General features: G+C 38.5%; 1 protein-coding gene across 1 annotated transcript in view; it reads left to right on the top strand.

Moving 5' to 3' along the window:
• The window catches only part of ZNF385B (zinc finger protein 385B), an 85,937-nt gene extending 65,624 nt beyond the window's left edge, over positions 1 to 20,313 (top strand). The window contains exons 5-8 of the mRNA XM_009082395.1: positions 16,059 to 16,304; positions 17,132 to 17,310; positions 18,398 to 18,499; positions 20,095 to 20,313. Coding sequence (XP_009080643.1) covers positions 16,059 to 16,304; positions 17,132 to 17,310; positions 18,398 to 18,499; positions 20,095 to 20,313 — 746 coding nt within the window. The remainder of the gene's footprint in view (positions 1 to 16,058; positions 16,305 to 17,131; positions 17,311 to 18,397; positions 18,500 to 20,094) is intronic.
• The last annotated feature ends 3,468 nt before the right edge of the window (positions 20,314 to 23,781 follow it).

Genomic DNA, 23,781 nt, shown 5'->3' with positions numbered 1-23,781 from the left:
ACAGAGGTGGGGAATGGCTTGAAGATTGGGGGGTTTACCAGCCTATAGACTTGAAACAATCCATAGTTTTGTTCAGCTACACTTTCCCTTACAGAGACTATTGTGCATCTGTTCTTTAACATATGTTTCACTCCTTAACATAATGCTTATTGCAACTAGAGGAATCATTATGTTGCTTCTGGAGATTAGTGGCAGGGATTTTTTTTTTTCCCTTGGAGCAAATTAACTGATACCATTTTTCTCTGAATATTTTAACACAGCTTTCATACTCTGAGAAATGGATTATTACTATATATTAACAGTGTAGAAATATTTTCATTTTTCTTAAAATATCTCTAATACTAAGAGTTTCAGTTCATATGTGTGTTTGTGGTCTTGGATTTTTTAATCCTGATTTCCAGAGGAAATGAGACTTATTGTCACATCATCTGTCTTTATCTTTGTTATTCACTGGCCCTGTCTTCAGAAGTGACTATATTGTGTGTTTGTGTCCCCCGCCCCCCAAAAAATCATGAAATTAAGAGATTTTAATGAAAGTCCTATAAGTTCAATGAAAATTGGCACCTAGGTAGAAGAGAAGCCTTAATTTAGGGTCCATCCTGGAAGATACTGCCATGTGAGCTCTGTTTTGCTTGGCCTGCTGACTGGACAGGGACTCTGTTTGCCTGTGGGTCAGGGGATTTGAAAGTGTGTATGTATGGTGTAGGTCTGAAAAAATTGTATTATTGCATTAGAAGAACATAAGTTGGGAGCTAGATGAAATCAAAGAAGATAATTATATTCCACTACTTGCAGAGCTGTTGTTTAGCCATTGTACTTTGGAATATTGCTAAGTTCCTGACACATGTTCATCAAGAAGTAATTAATTTCTGATGTCCATTTCTTGTGTATGGAAGAGTAGAAAGAGAAGCTAAACAGAGAAGACAGTTTGAAGTTATTGTGTTCTTTTGTTATCTGTACTTCCATGGATATTAGTGCAGAATGGGTAAGGAGTATTATAGTAAACTGATAAACTGCTATTACTGTTCTCTTACGTTGAGCTGCTAATAAAGGGACCAAGACTAGCATCCTTTTTGATGTGCTGTCATTTTGAGTGAAATAATGCTTAATGATTCGAAGCTTTCCAGACAGACCAGTTGTTATATATTGAACTAAAATGTCAAAGTTTGCCACAGAGTCATATGTTCTGTGGGTCAGACATAGCATGAGATCCAAAACACTTATTTGTGGAAGTCCCAGCTGTAGTACTAACAGGAAAAATAATTTCACTGTTAGCTCAGCTTGTGTGATGAATCTATCAAAGGCAAAACCCAAATTCATCCAGTCCTTATTTTTCAGAATTTATGATGCAGTGGTCTCTCTACAGCTGTTCCTTTCAGCTTGAGAAATGTGGCTGCTCATAGAGCTGTAAAAGTTATATCAATCTTTAAGGTTTTTTAGGATGCTTCTAGAAGAATGTGGGCTCCTGAAGATGGAAATGGCCTTTTGGGAAAGGGTGACTGTGGGACTTGGTCTTAGAATGACAGTGCCCGTATTGTTAAAGAGTGACCTTCCTTGCTAACATTAATAATACAGTATGACTCGAAATGGCATTTGTAAATTCATCATCAGCAAACATGTAACAATAAAGCCATAGTACAGGAATGGTACAGGTGGCTGCAACCTCAGCTAAGTGGATATTGATGGGTTGGATTGCACAGGTTTTGCACTCTAACATGGTTAGACTACTATATGATCTTGTTTTCTGAGCTCACAACTCTATGCTGCTTAGAAAATACTTGTTTATTGTAAATACCACACATCCTATCCTGTTTACTCTGCAGACACGAAGAAAATGCCACAGATTGTGTGACAAGGTTGTTGTTCCCCTACTTTTTGTTGGGTCATCTCTGCTTGTCCTGATGGATATTTGCAGATTGGAGGTGACCATAGGAGACCTTTTCATAAACTGCCTCCCACAGTTTCTCAAACCACACACAAAAAGTCTAGAAAAGTCTAGTAATGACTATAGAACAGTTTCATATGCTAGAAAATCCCTCGTGTAACACTGCATGATTTTCTGTAGCTGTTTTGAGATGTGGTTAGAGAAGACCTGCGTTAACTGCACTGAGCTCTGCTCTTTCCTGTGGGTCTACGGTGGGTTGGTCCTGGCTAGATGCAAGGTACCTGCTAAAGCTGCCCTATCACTCCACTCCTCAGCTGGGCAGGGGAGAGAATATAGAATGCAAGGCTCATGGTTCAAGCTCTGTCAAACATAAGAGAAGCTTCTAGCAGCTTCTCAGAGAATCTATCCCTGTGGCCCTCCCACTACCAAAGTTTTGCCATGCAAGCTCAGTACAGCGGCAAAGATTTCCTTCCCTCCCTGTGGAAGCCCAGGTTGTTCAGGATGGCTTCACACAGAAGTATATATATATATATGTATGGCACTGCTTTAGCAAAGGGCAGGGGTATTAACCAGTGCATAACTTAGTTTAGAATATTTAATGTGTGGTTTAAATATAGCTGTAAGAATGCAGTAGAAGGTGGTGTCTGTGATCCCAGGTTAGCATAGTCTAGATGATTGCAGTGATGGGTCCTTTAGGAACGTATATGATAATAGCTGGATTGAAATGTCACTGTTTACTTATCGAGCAAAGAGGAATTCTTTGATCATACTTCCAAATAAAAATAAATAGTTCAAAATTAAGCAGGCAGATGATGTGGTATCACCTTCTTTGCATTTTGCTTTGATATGAAAATTGGGAAGTAAATGCAGCTACTTTAAACTACTCAAGTCAAAACCGTATTTCAGATTATAAAAGGTAATTTTTTTTCTGTCTTTAATCCATTCACTATATGCTCTATCTCCTTTGTGCCACTTTGTGAAATGATAGGTATGGACATTTCAGGTTCAGTCCTCATTCAAGTAAGTGCAGAAGGCTCTGCTGCTTGGGACTTAGTAGGTACAGACAAGCCCTTTGCATGCTCTACGACACCCCTTTTTTGTTCAGCTGGTACAGGAACAGGCAATATTATGCAACTAACCAGGCCAAATGCTAGATTCTGTTTTGAATCCTGACCCCTTGTACTACTGCCTTGCTCTGTGTCAGTGTCTCAGGGCAACTCAACAAGCAGTGCACAGGGTCATGGTGATGGTATTCCAGGATATGAGCAGTCCTGTGCTGATCTGCTGTGTATGGCAAGGACAGCAGGAAAGGGATGTGTCTGGAAAGTTTTTTGTCAGCTTCTGGATCCTAAACATGTCCTGTAAGAGTTATTCTAGTCATTACAGCTACTTAACTAAAACCAGCTGGAGGTTGTTCTGAGGAACATTGTCATGCTGGAGTGCAGTAGTGTCTGACACTGAGTGAGCTGGCTCACATTTTGAAAATAACCCAAATGGTTGATGGACCTAATAAATGCCACTTAATGTCACACAGACATATGGTAATTAGTTGGCCCATCAGACTGGACTGGTGTCTCCAAGCTTTATCAGACTTAAAAGAGTTGACGTTGAGGTCTTGTCTGTGGGTTTTAGTTCATCAATGGCTTTCTGTGGAGGCTGTGACAACAAAAATGAGTGTTTTCTCGTTTCATTCCTAAAGCAGTATGCAACATGTTGAATCACAGTTACTCAGGAATTTTATGATGGGTTGGATTTCTCCAGTGTCCCAATTACCAGTGCTGTTTATTCATCAGCTGCCAATGAGGTGTAATGTCTCAGGGGAGGGCTCAGTTTGTATTTCACAAGTCCACCATCAGGACACTCCCTTAGTCATCTTGTTTTCATTGCTTATTTTAAAAATCTTTCTGCCAATGCTTAAATTCAAAACTCTTCCATATGCATCTCTGTAGTTGGAGTAATCCTAAAAATGATACCAGATCTCTTAACAAAATCCCTTTTCACCTAAACATTTCTTTCCATTTATCACCTTGTTTTCCACTCATTTTGAAGAAATGGGTTGCTTACATAGCTCCAATGCATTATAGATAATCCCCCAGACACACAGAAACACAGCCTTCCCAGTTGAACTGTGGTGTGTCTGTTCTGGGGAACTCTATGTTATTTATCATACAAATACCATTACCTCAAAGATCAGAATGTTTCTAAGGCAATTATTCTTCAGTCCTTTAATTCTATGTAATGTACCAAAGTCCTCTAGACCTCAAAACATGTTGTGACAAAGCTGAATTTTGAGGGTGGGGCAGGGAGAGGGAGAGGCTTTAGGAGAGGAACACAGCACGGATGTGTTTGGCTTGCTGTCCCCCAATGTCAATGTGCCCTATTTAGAGGTTCTGTCTTATGCCCTTCAAAGACGCTTGTGTTTATGTCTAGCCTCCATCAAAAGCTACTGATGAGCCTCATCATCATTACATTTATGCTTGCATAAAAATTCTGCTGAAGTTTTACACTATAAAATAACCATGCATCTGTGTTTATGTGTATTTAGATAGTGCCTGCTAAGCATAGGCATATTTCTGCTAGATAAAGGTATCAGTTTACAGTCAACTAAGTAGTAAATTCAACCTAATTCAGCCACCAGCCAAGGAGAGTCATTTCAAGGGCATTTTTCGCTACATTGTCTGAGGATGGTAAGTTTTGTTCCCTTTCATTCAGTGTTTCACAGCCACATGAAGATCACTGTAAATTGCCAACTGTTGAAACTCTGCCTCCAAAAGAGAAGTAAAGGCACAGTATAGTATTTGCTGCTTGACCACAGTGCTTTTATGGCTGATAATATAAAGCATAATTAATTCATCACAGATACACTGTTACAAGTACCACATGTGTATTTACATCTGTGGCACATGTAATGCCTGTATTTGGTTTAGTAGTAAATAGCTTCTGGGCATTTTCTGATAGGTAATTTCAGCAGCTGTTTCAGGAAGTTGCTATTAAGAAGAAAGGTTAGCCAAAAGGATAATTAGCAAAACAAAGTCTATTAACAGGGAATCATTATAATAGGATGGATCTTTACATGCTTTCTTCCCTGTCAGTCTTATTGTTCATACTTTTCAAAAGTGGATATTCAAGCCTCATCTTTCCATGTGTGTCATACAACCTGAATGGAAGAGCAGTCATTCTGCACATTTTGATGTTGATAAACTCCTGGGAGCTCCTGGAAGTCTTCAGTCTGTCTGTAATAATGCTAACTAGCACATTTCAAATTCTGCACCTCTACTGAAAACTGATTATAGGTGCCATTAGCTGAAAAATAAGCTCTGCAGCTGACACAATTACATTGATGAGCTGATGCAATTCCTGTTCAGATTGAGAAAGGTCAATCTTTTCTTTCTCCAGTTATTATATTAGTGAGAAATATGTACAAGTAGGATTTTGTTTGGAAGGAATGGTAAGCTTTTTTTTTCCTGCAGTAACATAAACATAAGCTTTGGATCAAAAATATATTATAAGATGAAATAAGACTCTTCTGGGTGCTCTGCTCTGGGCCTGAGCATTCATGTGTAATGTATCATTAAAACTATGTACCTTTATTACTTTTAATTACTCGAGTTCAAAAAAGTGGAATTGCTTTTTTTTTTTTAATTAGCATCCTTATAATTATACAACGTTTTTCTTTCTTCAGGGAGAGGAAAGATAGGCATTTGGCCAAGCAAGATTTGCCTCTGCTAATGTTGCTGGACAGTGGGAGCAGGGCCAGAGATGCTCTCAGCTCCTGGATTTTTTTTAGCTAGATGTATATGGTCATTTAAAGAATCCATTTATATATATTGAATCTTTCAGCACCTCTTCCATATTGTGAAATCAGGCATCTGTTTTTCTTGTTTGTTCTATTAATGATGTGCTTATTGAATATCCAAAGAGGATTTTTTGATGGGATGGTGATGATAATAAGATGAATGTGGAATAACAAAACTTACTAGCATATGTATGTATGTAGATTTCCATAGAGGACATGATACCAGAGAGGTGGCACTATCAGAACTATTATGTATCGCATCCTTCTTTACTCATCATTACCTTTATAACAGTAGTATAAGCGTTCTTGAGTCTTAAAGTAAGGTAACAGAGAAGGGGAGAAAGGCAGACAAAGAAGCAGCTGGCAAAAAGAGAATTGAGAATGAGATGCCAATATCACTCATCTGCCTTGCAGTTTTGTATTAGGAAGAAAGACGCCTCAGAAGTATCCTAAAAAGTGAGGGTTATGTAATGAGATTTTGTAAAAAGTGCAAATGAGAGACATAAAATATGCCCTTCTATCACCTTCAGATGGTTATTTTGTTGATGAATACAGAAAAAATTAATTTGTGAACCAAGCCCTAGTTTAGTTTTCAGATGACTAAGAAAATCAAATCAGTGAAAACCTTTTTATTTATGCAGGACTGGAATTAGTCTTTTTAATTGATTAGAATGGAAAACTCACCAAAAAAACCACAAACCAGCTGCTGATTCTGTTCTTTTAACAAGCCTGGGAAGAATAGCTCTATCTATACTTCATACTTTCATGAAACTTATTAAAGTAACGTATTGCTAAAGAAGCAAGGCCGTTCTTATTGATGTCAGACATCTAGTTTTCACCATTATCAGAGAATAAATAGCAGAATTCTGGTGATTGTTCATACAGTTGGTAGTTGAATAAAGTTTTGTCTGTGTCCAGTTGTGCCAAAGTTAAAGGTTGTGTTGCACCTACAAAATTTGAGTTTTCTCCTTTTCTCTCTGGGTGCATTTAGTCTTCAAATGTGAAAGAATGGGTCAGGACCAATGCTGCTGCTTCAAAAAGATTTGGGTTTGCCCCTAAATTATTTAAATGTTCTACTTTTAATCTTTCTTTTTTTCTGGAAAACGCTGTGGTGAGTTGACCTTGGCTGGATGCCGCATGCCAACCAAAGCCACTCTATCACTCCCCTCCTCAGCTGCACAATTGCATTGTGTTAAAATATTAAATAAATGATTTTTGAAATGTGAATGCCCTTTGTCAATACATAAGAACCTTTGCATAGTTACTTTGTTATATGCTTTATATGTATGTGCCAGCATGTCTTTCTTGTTTTTTCTTTTCTTTTTTTCTCTTCTTCCCTGAGGAGTCCATACAGATTTTTCTTGATCTTGGTCAGTAAAACTGATCTAGAACACCATCCAACCAGCCTAAACCAATTCCCTAAGAATCTCCAGCTGTGCAAGGAATTGATTAAAAATCATAGGAGTTACAGCAGGATCATCTCAGACGCCCCAGTAATTGGAGCAGCAGGCACTCTTAGTTCTGGAAGGTGTCAAATAGGTACAGAAACAGATTTTGTGGGACAAGGTTTTACAGCTTGCAGAACTATGTGTACTTGTGAATATTTTCTAATTCTCGTCAGTCCACTATCATAAAAATTAAACACATTAGAAGTTGCAAAACCAAACCTTTGTAACACTGTATCTTTAGTCTGATCAACTGCAAATATTTTTGTACTCCAAAAAAAACCCACAAGTCCCTTTGTAAGTCCTTGGTATGCCAAATCAGAAATAAACTATCTAAGAAATTGTCAACATCACTGTTGTACCATAGCCATACTAGCAATACTTCTGTGTAAAAAGATACTTTGGCTCAGCCTGTTGGAGAGTAGTGATGCAGCTAATCAAATAATCAGTCGAGCTACTGAGTTCACCTAATACTGCAGAGCCATCCAGACATTTCCTGGTGTATCTTGAGAAAATATGTTGTGGCTTATTTCTGGGTGCATTTGTGTTTGAGCTGAAAAGCTTTATATTTATAGCTTCCATTTGTTTCTCATCTTTGTATAGAGACAGAATTGGCTCTCTCTAGAATGTGTCAAACAGAATTATTTCATTATAGAAAACCCAACTGTTTTCCATACAGGCCTGAAGTTATAAGAAAAAACCTAGAGGTAAGAAAAGGGTTAATAGATACTCCGTGCTGTCTGATTTGCATGTAGGTTTGTAGTGGAATTTTTCTAGAACAGAGCCCTACGGGTTTTTCAGCCTCATTTCTCAGTAGACTGCACAACTGGTAAGAAAGTAGGTATTTTGTCTGACAGTCATTAGAGTCTCATTATTCAACAAATGTGGAGATAAAACAAAATAGATTTTGAAATACCTTATCAAAGTTAGCTAACTTAATGAGTGTCAAGAAATAATCTAATGCTCTTTGTTGGGCTTTTTGGTGTAGTTTTTTTGAGTGATGCTGAGATACAGGACAGAGTACTTACAAATGCTGTAAAGGTTGTGACCACTAGAGACTTAATTACTCTCCTGCTATTGTCTTTCTGGCATATATTACTCATCGTGTTCATGTTTTTCTTCATAAAAAGAATAATTTATTGTGTTTGTGCTTTGTTCCTTTATAGCAGTGTGAATCTGCTTTATTCCTTCAACCGCAGAAGATAGGGCTTTCTGTGAAGAACAATGTTTTGAAATTTGCTTTTCTTACTGGAGCTATAGTCTGACTTTATATTCAGTAACTTTTCTGCTAGTATACCGAAGGAGGCCCTTCTTGTCATCCTATCAATTTAGTCACTGATCATCTTCTCCCCTCGTATCATATTTCAGGGTGAAGAGATGTGCAGCAACTATTGCTTCCAATGATGACTTGTGGATGTTCTCTCTGCCCCAGACCTGTGTCCCAAGATAGATCCTAGTGTTTAGTTAGGCAGTCCTACAAGTACAGTGTGACTAAATAATTTTTCTCTACCTTGAGTTTATTTTGTTGTGGTTTCTTAACATCTCCCTTAATTACTTTCAGCCAGGCTTATAACCTCTTTGACTGTAATCTCTCTACTTTCATGTTTTTGTTTTAAATGCTGTAAATTTTGTTACAACCTTTGTATTTCTTTTGCAATATACTTTCAAATGCTGTCCTACACCTACTACCCATCAGCCATTGAAACCAGCTTCTGAAACAGATTCCTGCTTTTCCTGGTCCTGTTTGTGAAGCTCTCCCTGCAATGAGCTGCAAAACTTAATTCTGTTACTCTCACCCCAAGATTTCTCTTTCACTGTGATGGACTGAGAAAACCCAGAAAAATAACTTGTGAGGTTTGACTGCCACACTAGTGCCTGTGTTAGTGGCTGGTTGTTCTGTCTCTTGTGTGGTTTCATACCTGTCTCTCTGCAGCTGTCATCTCTGCTCTTAAACTGAACCTCACTTCGTCTGGGGACCACCTTCTTGTTCTGTGTGCAGAAAGCTTAGAAAAGAGAGGTCAAATGGTAGATTTGAGTAATATCAACCAACTCACCTCTCCTTGGTATATTTTATAAAGAAGTGTAGGAAGAAACAAATATAGTGGGAAATAAGTGTCACTTTTTAGTTTAATGTCAGATATGCCAAACATTTAACATGTCAGATTTAAACTGAGAATTTATTTTTCAATAGAAGCATTTTTACTTTGTGTTTATTGATGCCAATTTGACTACAGTGATAAGCATTTCAGCAAAATTTCTTGAATTGTCTATGACTGTAATTAATTCAACTGATTTTACCTTTGCCACACAGTCAGTCGGGGCAAGAGCATTTAACACAATAGTCTGACAATCTCATTCATTTCCTCATCCTGTTCTGTAACCCCTCTATGCTTTAAGGTCATTTAGTGCAGCCCAATATTCACAGGCATATTTGGAGCTGTTAAAATTATAGGGAGAACCTGAAAATCTGTTTCAGCCAGTACAGCTTTACTGGTTTGGGAGATATGTTTGCTTTACCTCAAACTCTCTCTTACTCTCCAAAATCAACACTTAAAACTAATAGTGATTCCCTGTAGCACAACTTCTGTGAACTCAAGGCTATCATAAGAATCTTTGTGCTGCACTTCTAGCAACCCATAAATAAAATACAAACATTTCCTTTCAGAAATCACTTTTTGTTTTAGTTACTGTAGAAAGTGGCATGGTCAGAAATTAATTTACAGTGTTCAGGGTCATCAAGCTGTCTGTGTTTTTAAAAAGTTGTTCTTTCAGTAGTGATGTGGTATTGTAACATACCACTGTAAACAAGGCTGATGGAACCAAAGGTTTTGCACCTAAGTGTGCATCAGTTCTGCTGAACAGTTGTATAGCCTTGATAACCATGCAGTGATTGAGTTACACAATAAATTATTTTGTTGCTTTATTTCCCTAGCACAACAACAAAATAATGTGGCTGGTTTAGGCTAGAAATTGCATTGGAAACTGCATAGATCTTTTCATCATGTTTTTCAAGAAGAAAAGAAGCACAAGTGTTTATGTTTTTCTTAACCTATGAAGGAGAATAATAAATATCTTACTTCCAAAAATAATTTTTCCATTATGCTCCCTTCTAACTTGGCAATGTGTTCTGTTGTGCAAGCAGGTGAAAGAAATATAAATCCAGATTTCTATATCTAGGAATGCAAATGAGTGAATCTCTCAAAAGAGCTTCAGTGTAGGGTTTACAGCAGTGGTGGCCACTTTGCAGTGTCTGTGCTGCCCTTATGCTGAAAGTATTTTGTGTTCAGCTGCTGTTCACTGCCTGCAGCTGGGAGATGCAGTGAAGGGCCTGGCACAAGGAAAGGTGCAAAGCTGAAGCCTGGCAGTGGGTGCTTATAAGCATGGCATGGTCTCTTCCTGGTGGGGAGCCTTCTCTTATCACAGTCAGTGTCATGCTGGACAGCTGTTCTCTGCCTCAGGATCCTTCTCTGTCTGTGTGCTCAGCCCTCAGCACAAGTTGTGGGCAGTAGTCCCAGTTTCTGGTGGAGAAGAAAAGCTATACTTTTTATCACGTGTAGGCACACAGAGAATAAATATTTTCAGTAACTGAAATATTATTTCTTCTGTTACTGTCACAGTAAAGAGAAAGGTTGTTTATTACATACTGGGAGAAAATTTATGTGACAGTTTTGTAAGGGTTGTTAGGATCATAGCAGAAGTTTATATCTAAAAGCTTTCAGCATATGCATTGGAAAGGGTTCTTGCAAGTGTATCACATATTATCTTGAACTTGGATAATATTTTAATTCAAACTGCTATTTGAACGAACTGTTGTGGAACAGAAGTTTATTACAAAGTTATTTTGTGTATCATCACTGATAAAAACAGTGCAGATAGGCATGATGTGGAGGGTGTAACTAGCAATAAGCATTACTGATAAAGAAAAACTTTGTCAATGCAATTTCTAGATCTAGACATGAGCTTTAGAATTCTCATTGTTTTTATTTTTATCCAGAATGTAAATTCTGAATTAAAGATCTGAATTTTTATGTCAATTTTCTGTTGAAAACAGCACGCATGATCTCATCATGACGCCCATATTTTAGCTTCTTCCTAACATGCACCAAATCATCACTTTCACTCAAAAAGCAGTTATTTCCTAGCTGTAGAAAGCAATGCCTATAGGCACATTTTAGTATGGTAAGAGATAATTTTGAAATATATATTTATTATATGCAAATATATATGTTATAAAATTGGAAACACTTCACACAAATCACAAAGTAAACTAAGTGAACTCTCTTAAAGGTGCCTTATAAACTAAACTGCTTAATGGAATGGTTAGTGAAATTAAAAGAGGTATATTTGTTTTCTGCATTGCCTGCATTGATCAGTGAACTATGAACTGGGGCAGAGTGCTCATATTCAGCTCCTTACCAGGAAAGAAAATAACTGAATAGAAGAGATGTGGGTTGAGTGTCAGAGGGAAGAAGTTTTATGGTAACATTTTTGCTGCTTTTTGAGCTAGGCTGCAAACCCTTTCACTTAGCTGGACTAGGATTTCAGCATTAAAGGTCAAGTCCTAAGGATTATAGCATAGCAACTGTCGTGAGTGTCCCATGACCTGCAAATGTTGGTAATTCACTTCAGCTAGTTTTCCACTGGGAAGTAGAACCTGTGTATTTGAACCTCTCAGGTATTATCCTGCACTGTGTCCTGACTTTGGTACATAAAGTTGAAGTGAGGTAGTACTGATCAGATAAATAAGTCTTGAATTTTAACACGGCACTGACACAAGCATGAGGCAGACAAGCAGAAATATGTGAAAACAACTTCAAAGCACTATTGAAACAATGCAATGGGCAACAAAAGCATTAATATTACTGAGCCCAAAGCAAGACTTAATTAGCGTGCTTCGTTTTTTTTCCCAGGGCTCTACTTCAAAATAAATTCAGGCTTTAGTAAGAACTTGGATCATCAATTTACTTTTCTGGAATCTTGAGGAAAAGGAAGACAATTTAAAGACAGGAATTTAACACAGATGAAATATGGCTTTTCTGCATAGGAAAGGAACATAGATACAGTGCAAAAGTACAGATTAGATTTTAAATGAACCTCTTTCACATGAGTTTTGATGTGAGCATTTCAACCTGACCCTGATGCAGATTGAATCACAGCTACTGCTTTCAGGGAGGAGGTAGGTACTGCTATAGTCTCATGCTTCCAACTGTGCTCTGCTGAGCTGTGCTGCAGAAGCTGGTGCATCCATGGTTTGGGGCAGGATGGACTCACTCCTGCATTTGTTTGGCCTCTGCCTGGCTCTGTTAGTCTTGGCCCAGGTGGGGCAAGCAGAGCAAATTTGAGCCTATTCTCAGTAATAGTTGCCTTCAGAAATAGCAAGAGGACTGTAATCCTACAGCTGCATCTCACCTTCCACATGCATTTTACAAGGTGATTATAGTTTGGAAGTATGGATATGCATGCAGCCATTAACAGTTATGGTTTTTTATTTCTGCATGGAGATACTATTTGTTACACTGTGCTATAAGTACAAATAAAAGAATAATCTTCTTCATGCCTTATATATACACACGATTTGCATTTCCTGTGCTTTGCACAATTGAATACTTAGCATTTCTGTCTTACATAAAACTGTAAGTAGTAGTGTTTTGAATTCTGTAGATGGAAAACAATAAGCTGTTATCAAAGCCCATTTGGAGAAGTGCAATTTTCTGATTTTAGAAGCCAGGAAAACCCAGTTCTGGCCCCACTGCAGTGACAAATATGCACTTAGCTCCATGTACTTTCTGTGGGAGTTAAGCTGTATAATAACCTTACAATTATGATCTTTGAAGATGTTCTGCATTAAACATTTAGAATGGTGGAAGGAAACATTAATTCATAGAGGGGCATATGTCTCTCCTTATACATCTCCATTGATGAAGAGCTTATTTGTGTCAGGAAGCTTTCCAAATGAGGGAATTATTATGTGAACTGAGGTTCTTTCCAAAAGCTGTGGTTCTGGCAGAATTGAGCCCAGCTGGATGCTGGTAACTTCTTTCTAGTTTTTTAGAAGTTTTCTTGTTAGTTTGCTATGCATTGTATACTCTAGAATTGCTTTGTATTATGAATAGCGAAAAGACTGTAAATCTAGGGAATGTTCTAAAAACTGATGTAATACATCAGCTGGTGGCCAGCTAAGTGAGGAGAAGTGGGAAATGAAATCTGTCATTTTTCAATCATCTGTCAAATTCAGCACTGGAAAGCCATCACTCTGTGATGCTAATTGGTGGCCTGTGTAAAATGGATCTCACTCCACAGGCACTTCATGGCTTGATGAGGACAGCACAGGCAGGGCCTGCTGACAGAAGTGTGAGCACTGGTGTTCCTGCTAACCTCCCACCCTCTGCTCTCTCACTCATAGCAGGACATGATTTCTGTCTCCAGGAGATGTTTCAAAAGCACCAAATCTTTATACTTACATTAAAATAAATACATGGAAAACAACATACAAGAAAACTCAAACCAAAACTAGAGGTGTAGTGAGTATATACTGACATACAGATTCCAGTTCTGCAGGTGTATTTTTCTTTTAATGCCTTGTTGTGGCTTTACCCCAGCCAGCAGCTATGCCCCACACAGCCACTCACTCAGTCCCCCACCAGTGGGATGGGGAAGAGAATGAGAAGGGTCCAGCACCTCCAGGAGAGCAGGGCCCCATCACACACAATGGTTACTTGGGAAGACAAATTCCATCACTCCATATGTGCCCCTCTGCCTCTTTCTTCCCCCAACTTCATATACTGAGCATGATGTCATGTGGTATGGAATATCCCTTTGGTCAGTTTGGGTCACCTGTCCCAGCTGTGTCTCCTCCCAGTCTCCCATGCACCCCCAACTTCCTTGCCATGTGGCGGTATGGAAAGCAGCAAAGGCCTTGGCTGTGTCAGCTCTGCTCAGCAGTAACAAAAACATCTCTATATTATCAAGCCTGTGTTCAGCACAAATCCTAAACATAGCCCCAGAGTAGCCACTGTGAAGAAAGTTACCACAAGACTGAAATGCAAAATACTGAGGAACCTTTTTATTCCACTCAGGTTCACATATATCCTGGTGTTATGCCTTTTGCAGTCTGGTGTAATATTGCATGGAACAACAACAAGAAGTCTGTTTTTTCCATGACATGAATTCACAAATGGCAGCCATTCACTGTGCTTCATTTGCAAATATTAGCACCTCTGAGAACTTTCCATGATGAGAACTCTAATTTAGAATATTAGTAAATGCTGTTTATTAAAACTGTATTTTATGAAGACTCCTAAGTCATATGTGTTCTAGAATTTTGCAGATGTGACTTATTGCTATAGAGACTTAAAAATTTAATAGCCTATGAAGTACAATTTAACATCAGTTTCTTTTTTCATACTTTATCAGTCAAAATACCTTCAGAATCTGGTTTTAACATTAATTTGGTCCTAATAGTAGTCTTTGTACTTGACCATTTTCAATGTTCAGTACAGTTCATATTGTGTAATTTCTGAGGGTTTTTTATTGCTATTTTAAAAAATAATAGTTCTTTTATTAGAATTTTCTTTTCCCTGGTTTATAACAAGCTAAATTTGATGTACTGCAGTGCTCTTCTGGGAAATAGGCCAACAACTGTGGGGTTCAGTTTCAGGATGCCTGCTCATATGCACTCTCAAGTGTTTGTTGGAGTGGGTACAGTCCTGTTTTCAGAATTCTTGGTAGCACAGCATTGGCCTGATACATGGACTAATGTTAAGACAGAGTCTGGTGCCTGTAAACTTAAATTGCAAGGGTCCATGTTTCAAAATAACCAAATGGTCAAAATAGAACCTATGTTTTCAGTCAACTTGACTCTATTTAAAACTATGCCATGGGTTTCCAATTGGATATAAGTAGTTTTGAAGACATTGCTCTTATGTAGATGCAAGCTTAGATGATAAAATTTCATTCCTGTTATTCAGAGTGACAACTGGTCACTTAATCATTTCTCATGTCCATGTTGTCAGGGTTGCTCATACAAGCACCACTGCATTGTCCCCCTGCCATTCCATGTTTGTTACAGGTTGAACTTGTTTTACTGCTGGCAGCTAATACGGCTCGTGTTCACAAGGCCTGCAGTTGAATAGCTTAAAATGCAATGAGTGCTTGTAGGCAGCATGTAAGCAGGGAGCTTTTGAATACTGGCTCTGGCACAAAGTTCCTCTTTAGTCTCAGCTGGGACACGTAATCTCTTGTCTTGTGATCACCAGCTGCAAAATAAAGTAATACCTGCCTACCTGTCTCATAGGAACACAGATGTTTGACTCATGCTTGTGAAGTGATACAGGAATGCAGTGAATGCACACAGAAGCCACCTGATCTACAGATACATTGGGAATTGTTCTTGGAAAAACCTAAAAATATTAGCAGCTGTGTTCATGTGTGTTGTGCAGTACCATAATGGACTCCTGTAACTGAAATGAGGGATATCGTATGTCAAGATGGTGCTGGAGCCTTTCAGTGTCCTCCCAGTGACTTTTAAAAACTTGAGCCCTTCCAAAGGCAAATATATTGCTTTTGAGAAATATTTTTGTAATCCCCAGTGCAAAGCCTTGCATGTTTCTGAGTGCTGATCAGTCTTTAACCTTTAACCTTTAACCTTTAACCTTTTACCTTTGGCTTTTGCTTGGTCTCCTTTCAACTGGCCATACCTGCAGCATGACAGCAACAACAGCTGGTCTGAATTTGCTGAAGTTATTGGTATTCATGGGTAACCTTAAAATCAGAAAAATCATCCCTTTTGTGAAATTACACACATTTCATGGTAGGAGTTTTACAAAATTAGATGAATTAGGTCTCTGTTGTGTTAGGTTCGCTAAACACATAGGACGATTACTCTATTTTTTGTGTGCAGCATATTATGACATATGTATTTCGCTTCTTTTAGAAGATAAAGGGAAAGCAAAACCCAATAGTGCAAGTCAGCAGTCCAATACAGAAGTGGGTCCTTTTCTTCCCAAACCTGGAGTGGCAGCTGTGGCACCTGTAGCACCAGCCTCATCTTCCAAGAGCACAAATGGAGCTGCTAACACAGTTACTGAGTCAGAAGAGGAAAAAGCCAAAAAACTACTTTACTGTTCATTATGCAAAGTGGCTGTGAATTCCCTGTCACAACTAGAAGCCCACAATACAGGTGAGTCCTTCATGTACTCTGAAAGATTTTGGTTGACAATATCCTTACAGTTCATGTTACCTAATCAGATCCCATCATACCTCCCCAGTGAGGATCACAGTATGATCACAGTAGTTTCTCTAGCACTAAGATTTCTAAAATGTTAGTTCTCTCTCTTTCATATTTCATCTATATCCAGTATCTGTTATTTTGCTGTTACAACTTAGAGCAGTTATTGTTATCTGATATTTTGGTAATTTTGGGGTGGGCTCCTTAGATCCTAGAATCTTCTGATAATTGAAGATTAGGTATGCCCCCTCTAGAAGGCCAACAAGCAGCAATCCCTAGGGTGCTCTGTCTGCTGGTAATGTTAAGCTGGTTAAGAAACCATTGAAGCTATAATCCATTATTGAAATGGGCAAGGCAGCTGTTGCTTCCAAATCAGAGGATACTTATTCAAGTACTACTGTTCCTAGGCAGATTCTGAGTGATTGCTGTGGTTCCTCTCCTGCTCTTGGCTAATACCCTTTTTTGTGATTCACCAGCTATATGGATTTTGGCAGAAGAATAAGCAACAAATACTTTGGCCATACAGTCACACACTGCCTCCAAACAGTGAGGCAGTGTTCCAGTGTACCTGTTGTTCCCTTTTTGCACAAACCCTTCTGGCTTACCTTCAAGCAAGTGGGAACTACACTGACCAAAACCAGAGTGATCATTAGTCCCAATCTGTCCTGACTTTAACCATTCTGTCTTGAAGATAAATGTGTTACAAAAAGTCCCAAGGCTGATGGACAATGCCTTTATGCTGCTGATCATGAACTCATCGGCATCTCCTTGCCCATTAGGCTCCAAACACAAGACCATGGTCGAGGCTCGGAATGGTGCTGGTCCCATCAAGTCTTACCCTAGGCCTGGATCCCGGCTGAAGGTGCAGAATGGCAGTAAAGGCTCGGGACTGCAGAACAAGACATTTCATTGTGAAATCTGTGATGTCCATGTTAATTCAGAAATTCAGCTTAAACAGGTAGCTTTGCTCCTTTGTTGGTGTCAGTTGCATTGCAATATTGTAGGTGGGGTTCAGGGCTGTGTGAAAATGTTTTGGTAAATACTAAGTGAACTTAGTATTTCCATTCTGTCATCCCACAACTATTTCTAAATAGTTCATCATAGGTCTAGTTCACTTAGTTGTTTCAGCTGAGAAAAATGGGCTTGAGAGTCATAAAGCAAAGATGTCAGTATCAATGAACCCAGTAAATCTCATTTAAATGTTTGCTATGGCTCAAGAGAGAGATTTGAACTTCAGTCTCACAAGAAGAAGAAATTCTGGATTAAGATTCCCTCAATTCCTCTTTCAGTGCTGTTTCAGTCAGCTGGGACACTGTTTAATCCATTGTGAGAAGGAAAATGTGACTCAAATCTATTGGTTTGGGACAATCAGCAGGAGGGTAATACTGTAGATATGTCTGAATTGTGTAGAGCAACGTTATCATTAACCATGTAGCTGTATGAACGTGCAGCTCTTCTTTGTCTGAGCCAATTATCCCTGGGTTCAGAGCTATGTCCATACAAATAGAGTGTTTCTGCTACCCAAATGGGAATCTCTAACTGGATGGTGCTGTGCTGTGTGGATGTGTCCTCTCACTCCCTGTTATTCTGTTTATCTCTAAGATAGTATTAAATTGCATGGTGTGGACATAGCTCTGGGTACTGATTCTTTCTTCAGCTAGTATTGAATTATTTATACAACTGAACAGCATCAGCAAGACTGAAATTTACCTCCTACTTCTGCATATCCCTATGACCTAGTGATTACAGCTCTACTGGGTTTAAAGCTCCTCACATAGAAAAAGGAAATACTAACCAAAATATCAATAATTTGCAGAGCCTGTCTCAGATCACAAAATATGCTGTATTTGATTAGTTTCTGATTCTCTGCTTGAAGTGTTCCAAATTGTTATGTTTAATTTAGCAGAACTCATCTTTGCTCTCTCTAAAGAAACTACTATATCTTACATACAGGGGTGTAGGCATGTCCTGCTGATAAATCAGTTTCAAACTCAAAACTGAGAAATGTTTGAACAGCTAATTAAATGTGAGGATATTTATTTCAGCACATTTCCAGCCGAAGGCATAAGGACAGAGTTGCAGGGAAGCCTATGAAACCTAAATATAGTCCTTACAACAAACTACAGCGCAACCCAAGTATTTTAGCAGTAAGTATTTTTATTTCTCATCACTGTCTATGTGCATTTGTGACCTTGGGGACTCCCACCACACAGAGACAGGAACACAATGGACCTGATGCTTCTGTAGCCTCTCTTCCCCTGCAGGCTGAGTCTGCACAGGGATCAGATATGAAGATAGTTATGTATTCTGTCTGCCCAGTCAAAGGCATGTAGACAGTACTGTGTTATTTACTGCTAGGAAGAAGGGAATAATCAGTGGAATGGGGAATGAACCGTGTGCCCCGTAGAGAAGTATTGGCTCTGCTAGGCTAGTGCACTTGTCCTTGAAGGCTGCAATGGATATACTCTGTCTTTCTGCACACCTGAGATAACTCTCAGTTATGATGGATGCAGTCGGGGAAAAGGATATAGGATGTTAAGATATAAAAATACTAATGCTGATTCTGTGTATAGTAAAACAGAGTGCTGTGTGGATGTTAGTTGATGCAAAAGAGTCATCAGGTTTTTAGGAGAATTGATTGCCTATCTGTATGTTCAGGCTCTGTCTATCACTGGCTATCAAAACAGCTCCTGTCCTGTGCCCCTAGGCAATTCCTTTCACACCCACCTGCATTTCCAGGAATCCCCCATGCTGGTTCTGCCAGTCAGCTGCAGCCAGAGTTCAGGCTGGCTTGAGCACAGCACAGTTTGTATGTTTATTTGCTTGTGACACAGCCTGTATTTGTTTAGGGAAAAATGCATGCCACCTATGGCACAAAACCAATTTATAGGTAGAAAGAGAGAGATGCAAATGTGCGTGTGCAATAAGCATGTGAAAAGCCTATAAAAGCTGAAATATTAATGTCTTTGTGATTGTATAGAAGCAAACAAAAACACTGCAGGCTTTCTCTAAGTCTTCCCATTTGATAGGTTCTGCACATGCTAATCTTCTTCACTTGTGTAATACATCATTTTATAATCTACTACATAAGGAGAAACCACCAGTTATAAAGGCAGGATATGAGTATCTTTGCCCCCACAAATGTGTGAAATGGTGCAAACCATTTTCAGTGAGACTGCAGTGTATATATTTCTGGTTGGCTGTTTCACCACGAGCACCAGCAATGATTGTAGATCATAAACTGAGTAATAATTATTTCAGAAAAAAATCTTTATCATATATATCTTAAAAAATATTTCTACTTTGGAAAGAGCAGGTCTGCATTGGCAGGTGAAAAGGTGACTGGATTAATACCAGCTTCCCATCTTGGCCACTCTACTATTCATTTTTGCAAGTGGAAAATTTTATTTTTTAGATTGAAATATTAATCATATTGTAAAAATATTTAATGCACGGTTATAATTTATATAATGTTGTTCACTTGCAGATTATGCTTCCTTCTAAACATCTATGTGACTGTCTCTAGACCTAAGAGATTTCTATATCTTTAAATATAGGATTTGGTTGCTTTAATTGCCTTGGGAGTAAGAGGGCAATGTAGGTAACATTGCTAAGCAGCTGACGTGAGGCTTCTGTGAGAAGCTGCAGCATGCCCTCTGTCAGGGTTCACTTTATCCCTCGTGTAAAAGTGGGTGTGGGGAGAACTGTACTTACAGTGCTTTTTGTGTGTGTTTTATTTCAGGCAAAACTTGCATTCCAGAAGGACATGATTAAGCCGCTGGCACCTGCTTTCCTCTCATCTCCTCTTGCTGCAGCTGCAGCTGTATCATCAGCTCTGTCCCTTCCTCCCCGGCCCTCTGCATCCTTGTTCCAGGCACCAGCAATCCCACCAGCTCTCCTCAGGCCAGCCCATGGGCCCATCCGGGCAACGCCTGCCTCTATACTTTTTGCACCATACTAATTTATTTATGTACAAAAAGAGATAACTATGGCCAGTACAAATGGTAAAAGCAAAGCAGGAAAGGGGGCGAGATTTTAAAGTGTCTTTCTCTTTTGCAATGCCATCCAGCCTGACCCTCATCCAACCACACCAGAAAATCCCTCACTGATGGCACTGCACTAGAGTCTAGACAATTCTCTCAGTCTCTCTCTGTCTCTATTTTTTTAATCCAAATCATGTGATTTGCTTAAAAATTTAATTGCTCATAAAATTTATACCATTAAAGATTCCTGTTTGGGGGGTTTGGGGGCGGTTTTTTTTGGTTGTTTTTGTTTTGTTTTTTTTTAATGTGTATGATGCACCTTGGAATCAAGGAAAGTAAAATATTTTCCTGACAGACTTGAAAACTAGGGTCTTCCTCGCTCACACCTATGTAAATACTTCTCTGAAAACCAATGAGGTATAATCTAATGTGGAAAAACAGGTAGATGAACCAAATGCTTGATTGTGGATAACATCTCAAAACTGAATTGCGTCCATTTTTTTTTCTGTGTGCTCTTGTTGACAGGGATTGTGTGCTGTCCTAGGCCCCAGTACTGGTGTATCTTGTGTAGTACTAAAGATGTATCACATGTCTGATTTTAATATTTTTAGTTTCTGTGCAAATGTTTGAAAGCAATGCAGCGCTGAAGCTTTTAATTATTTCTTTTGTGTCACACTTTATTTAGAGAAATTAAAAATAGAAAGCCATATAACATAGAATTAAGATTGCTACTTGTTTGCTACCTTCATTTAACTTATTTTTGTTGTTTCCTCACTGATGTTGCTAAGCAATGTTTAAGGAGAAAAAAAGCTTTTCAACTGCACATTGCCACAGCTCACGTGCATTGTTCAAGAAGACAATGGATCTATGTATTTGTACGTAAATATCCGTTTTTCTTCATTTCTAATTAGTTTCCTTTGTAATGATGCTACATAACATTGTGGCTCCCTAATGCAATAATGTACAGAACATAAAATATTTATAATTGACCATATTTTCTGTTTACTGAATATATTGCAGTAATGCCTCGCCTATCTTCTTACCTCCCTAGCCCTTTTATAAAGGTGAATCAATACACAGTACTCAGACTGAAGTCATTATGTGATAATGGGGACAACAGGTGGAAGTAAGAAATAAAAAAAAAAAAAGAGGATTAACTTTTAGAGCATCTTTATCAGCAATCCATAATAGTAAAATGTCTGTGTATTTTTTTAAATGTACCTTTTCAATAAAATGATAAGAAAATTATACATGCATACTGTGTTTATTAATTGATGCAGGAAAAAAACCCAAGCCTGAAACAAGGAGTCTTCAGGAGCAGACAAAGCACTGGAATTGCAATAAAGTATAATTACAGAACCTGTGTTTGCTTCACTTGTGTTTTAATGTCTTTTCTCTTTATGGCCTGTAACAGCCTTTATTGGGGCTTTTTTTTCAACAAGACAGTAAACATTCACTACATCAGAAGTTTGGAGGAAGATGCAGTAGAGACACATGTGTGTAATTATGGTTTTATTAGTGCACTACCAAAATGCTGTGCCATGGTTATGCCATCACTAATGGAGATTAAGGATTAACTATAAAACCAGCCTGGGCATACCTGAGGCTGGAAGCAGGTCATTTTGGAGCCAGGACTTGCTCTGAAGCATGGGCATGCTTGATGCAGCAGCAGGCTTTTGAAGGCAGACGTTTGGGGAGCCTTTGAAATTATCTTTTTTTGCTGCTGAAAAGCTTGATCTGTTCTGTAAAAATCTTTTCTTTGTTAACACAAGGTGAAAATAGAGAGTACAAGAGTAGAACATTCAACTGTAAGGCTGTTAGGGTCAATACAAAGCCAACAGGGCCATTACAAATCCACAAAGGCCAAGGAAAAAGACTTCAGAAATTGTATAATTATACAGAGATTTTACAGAGCAACATATACCTTATAGTAGCAACATATTAGAGACCATTTTCTGCAAGTGTAATTCTGCCCAAATACCACTATTCTGTGGAGCTGTCAACTGTGTTGTGAGAGGATAATTCTCTGGAGAAACACCTACCAAGGGGTAAGTAAAGGGGTCCAGGCTTTTAGCATCCTCTGGGAAAGCAGTTATATTTGTGCCTTTGTATTAATCTTGTGGACTGTGGAAATTACAAAGGCAGTATGGGTAGACACTCTGCCATGTGTATCTGTTTGTGTCTGATTTTGTAGGGAATCAGAATTAGCTGCTCAGGTACCTTGAGAGGAGTTAATTTGCAGGGGAACCTATTTCTGTCCAACGAGGAAGCTGATTTTGTCCAACATGAGCTGAGTTTACAGAACTGTGTATTTTAATTGTTTTCTCAGGAAACAAGAGTTGTCTATGTATTAAAGCACTATTTTACCTGCTTTTTATAATCTACTGTTAATGATGACAAATTTCAAGCAATTACAAATTTCTGCAACTGAAAGAGTTCCTATATAAAATGCAGATAACCAGTACTGAGAAGGGGACTGGGTGGGGGTGAGTAGATTTCTTGGACAGCTGATTATTTCAAAGAGCATCTTACAATGCAGAAATATTTGGGTCACTAAGAGTGAAAGAATATGTCATGTCATTTAGCAATGAAAGGAATTAATCTGTGAAATACAAGGAGCTAAAAGACTGTGATTGTGAGCCAAGGAAAAGTCAAGTCCAGATTCATATTCAACTCTCTTTGTATTCCTTGCTGTGTTAACTTATATTTTGTGTACTGTAACTCTGCTTGCCAGCAATGTTTTGTCTGTGACATGCAGGACCAAGCATTTGAGATGATAATTACAAGGTAAATGGGAAACCCTCTCATTATGCCTGCTGGGATCTCTCATTTTAAAAATTAACTCTATGTGAGAAAAAGAAATGGTTTCATACTCATACAACGACTATCAGCTGCTTTTTTGTAATGTTAGAATAATTTCTCCTGAAGTGTTATATCATTACAGGCAAATGGCTAAGAAATTCATAAATTTGTTGTAACAGAGAACAGGTACTGAAATATAATATTTCCAATGCAGTTATCATTTTGAATAAAGATATCGAATGTGCAAACCACTAAAGGTAATAAGGTTAAACTAACAGGATCATATCCTCTTGTATGTCTATTATGTATGTCTGTTCACTGCACTCAGAGCTGCAAGTTGTTTCTGTGCAAGAAGACAAAAGTTATAGGGGACCATGTTGGTCAGGGATTATTATCTGGCACTGCCATCTTTCTGTAGGAGAAAAAGAAGGATCCTCGAATGTGCAAACCACTAAAGGTAATAAGGTTAAACTAACAGGATCATATCCTCTTGTATGTCTATTATGTATGTCTGTTCACTGCACTCAGAGCTGCAAGTTGTTTCTGTGCAAGAAGACAAAAGTTATAGGGGACCATGTTGGTCAGGGATTATTATCTGGCACTGCCATCTTTCTGTAGGAGAAAAAGAAGGATCCCAAATACAG

The sequence above is a fragment of the Acanthisitta chloris genome, unplaced genomic scaffold (assembly GCF_000695815.1).
Source record: "Acanthisitta chloris isolate BGI_N310 unplaced genomic scaffold, ASM69581v1 scaffold3309, whole genome shotgun sequence".
NCBI classification, from domain to species: Eukaryota; Metazoa; Chordata; class Aves; order Passeriformes; family Acanthisittidae; genus Acanthisitta; species Acanthisitta chloris.
Note: the sequence above shows the minus strand (reverse complement) of the source record. Positions and strands in the feature narration are given on the sequence as shown.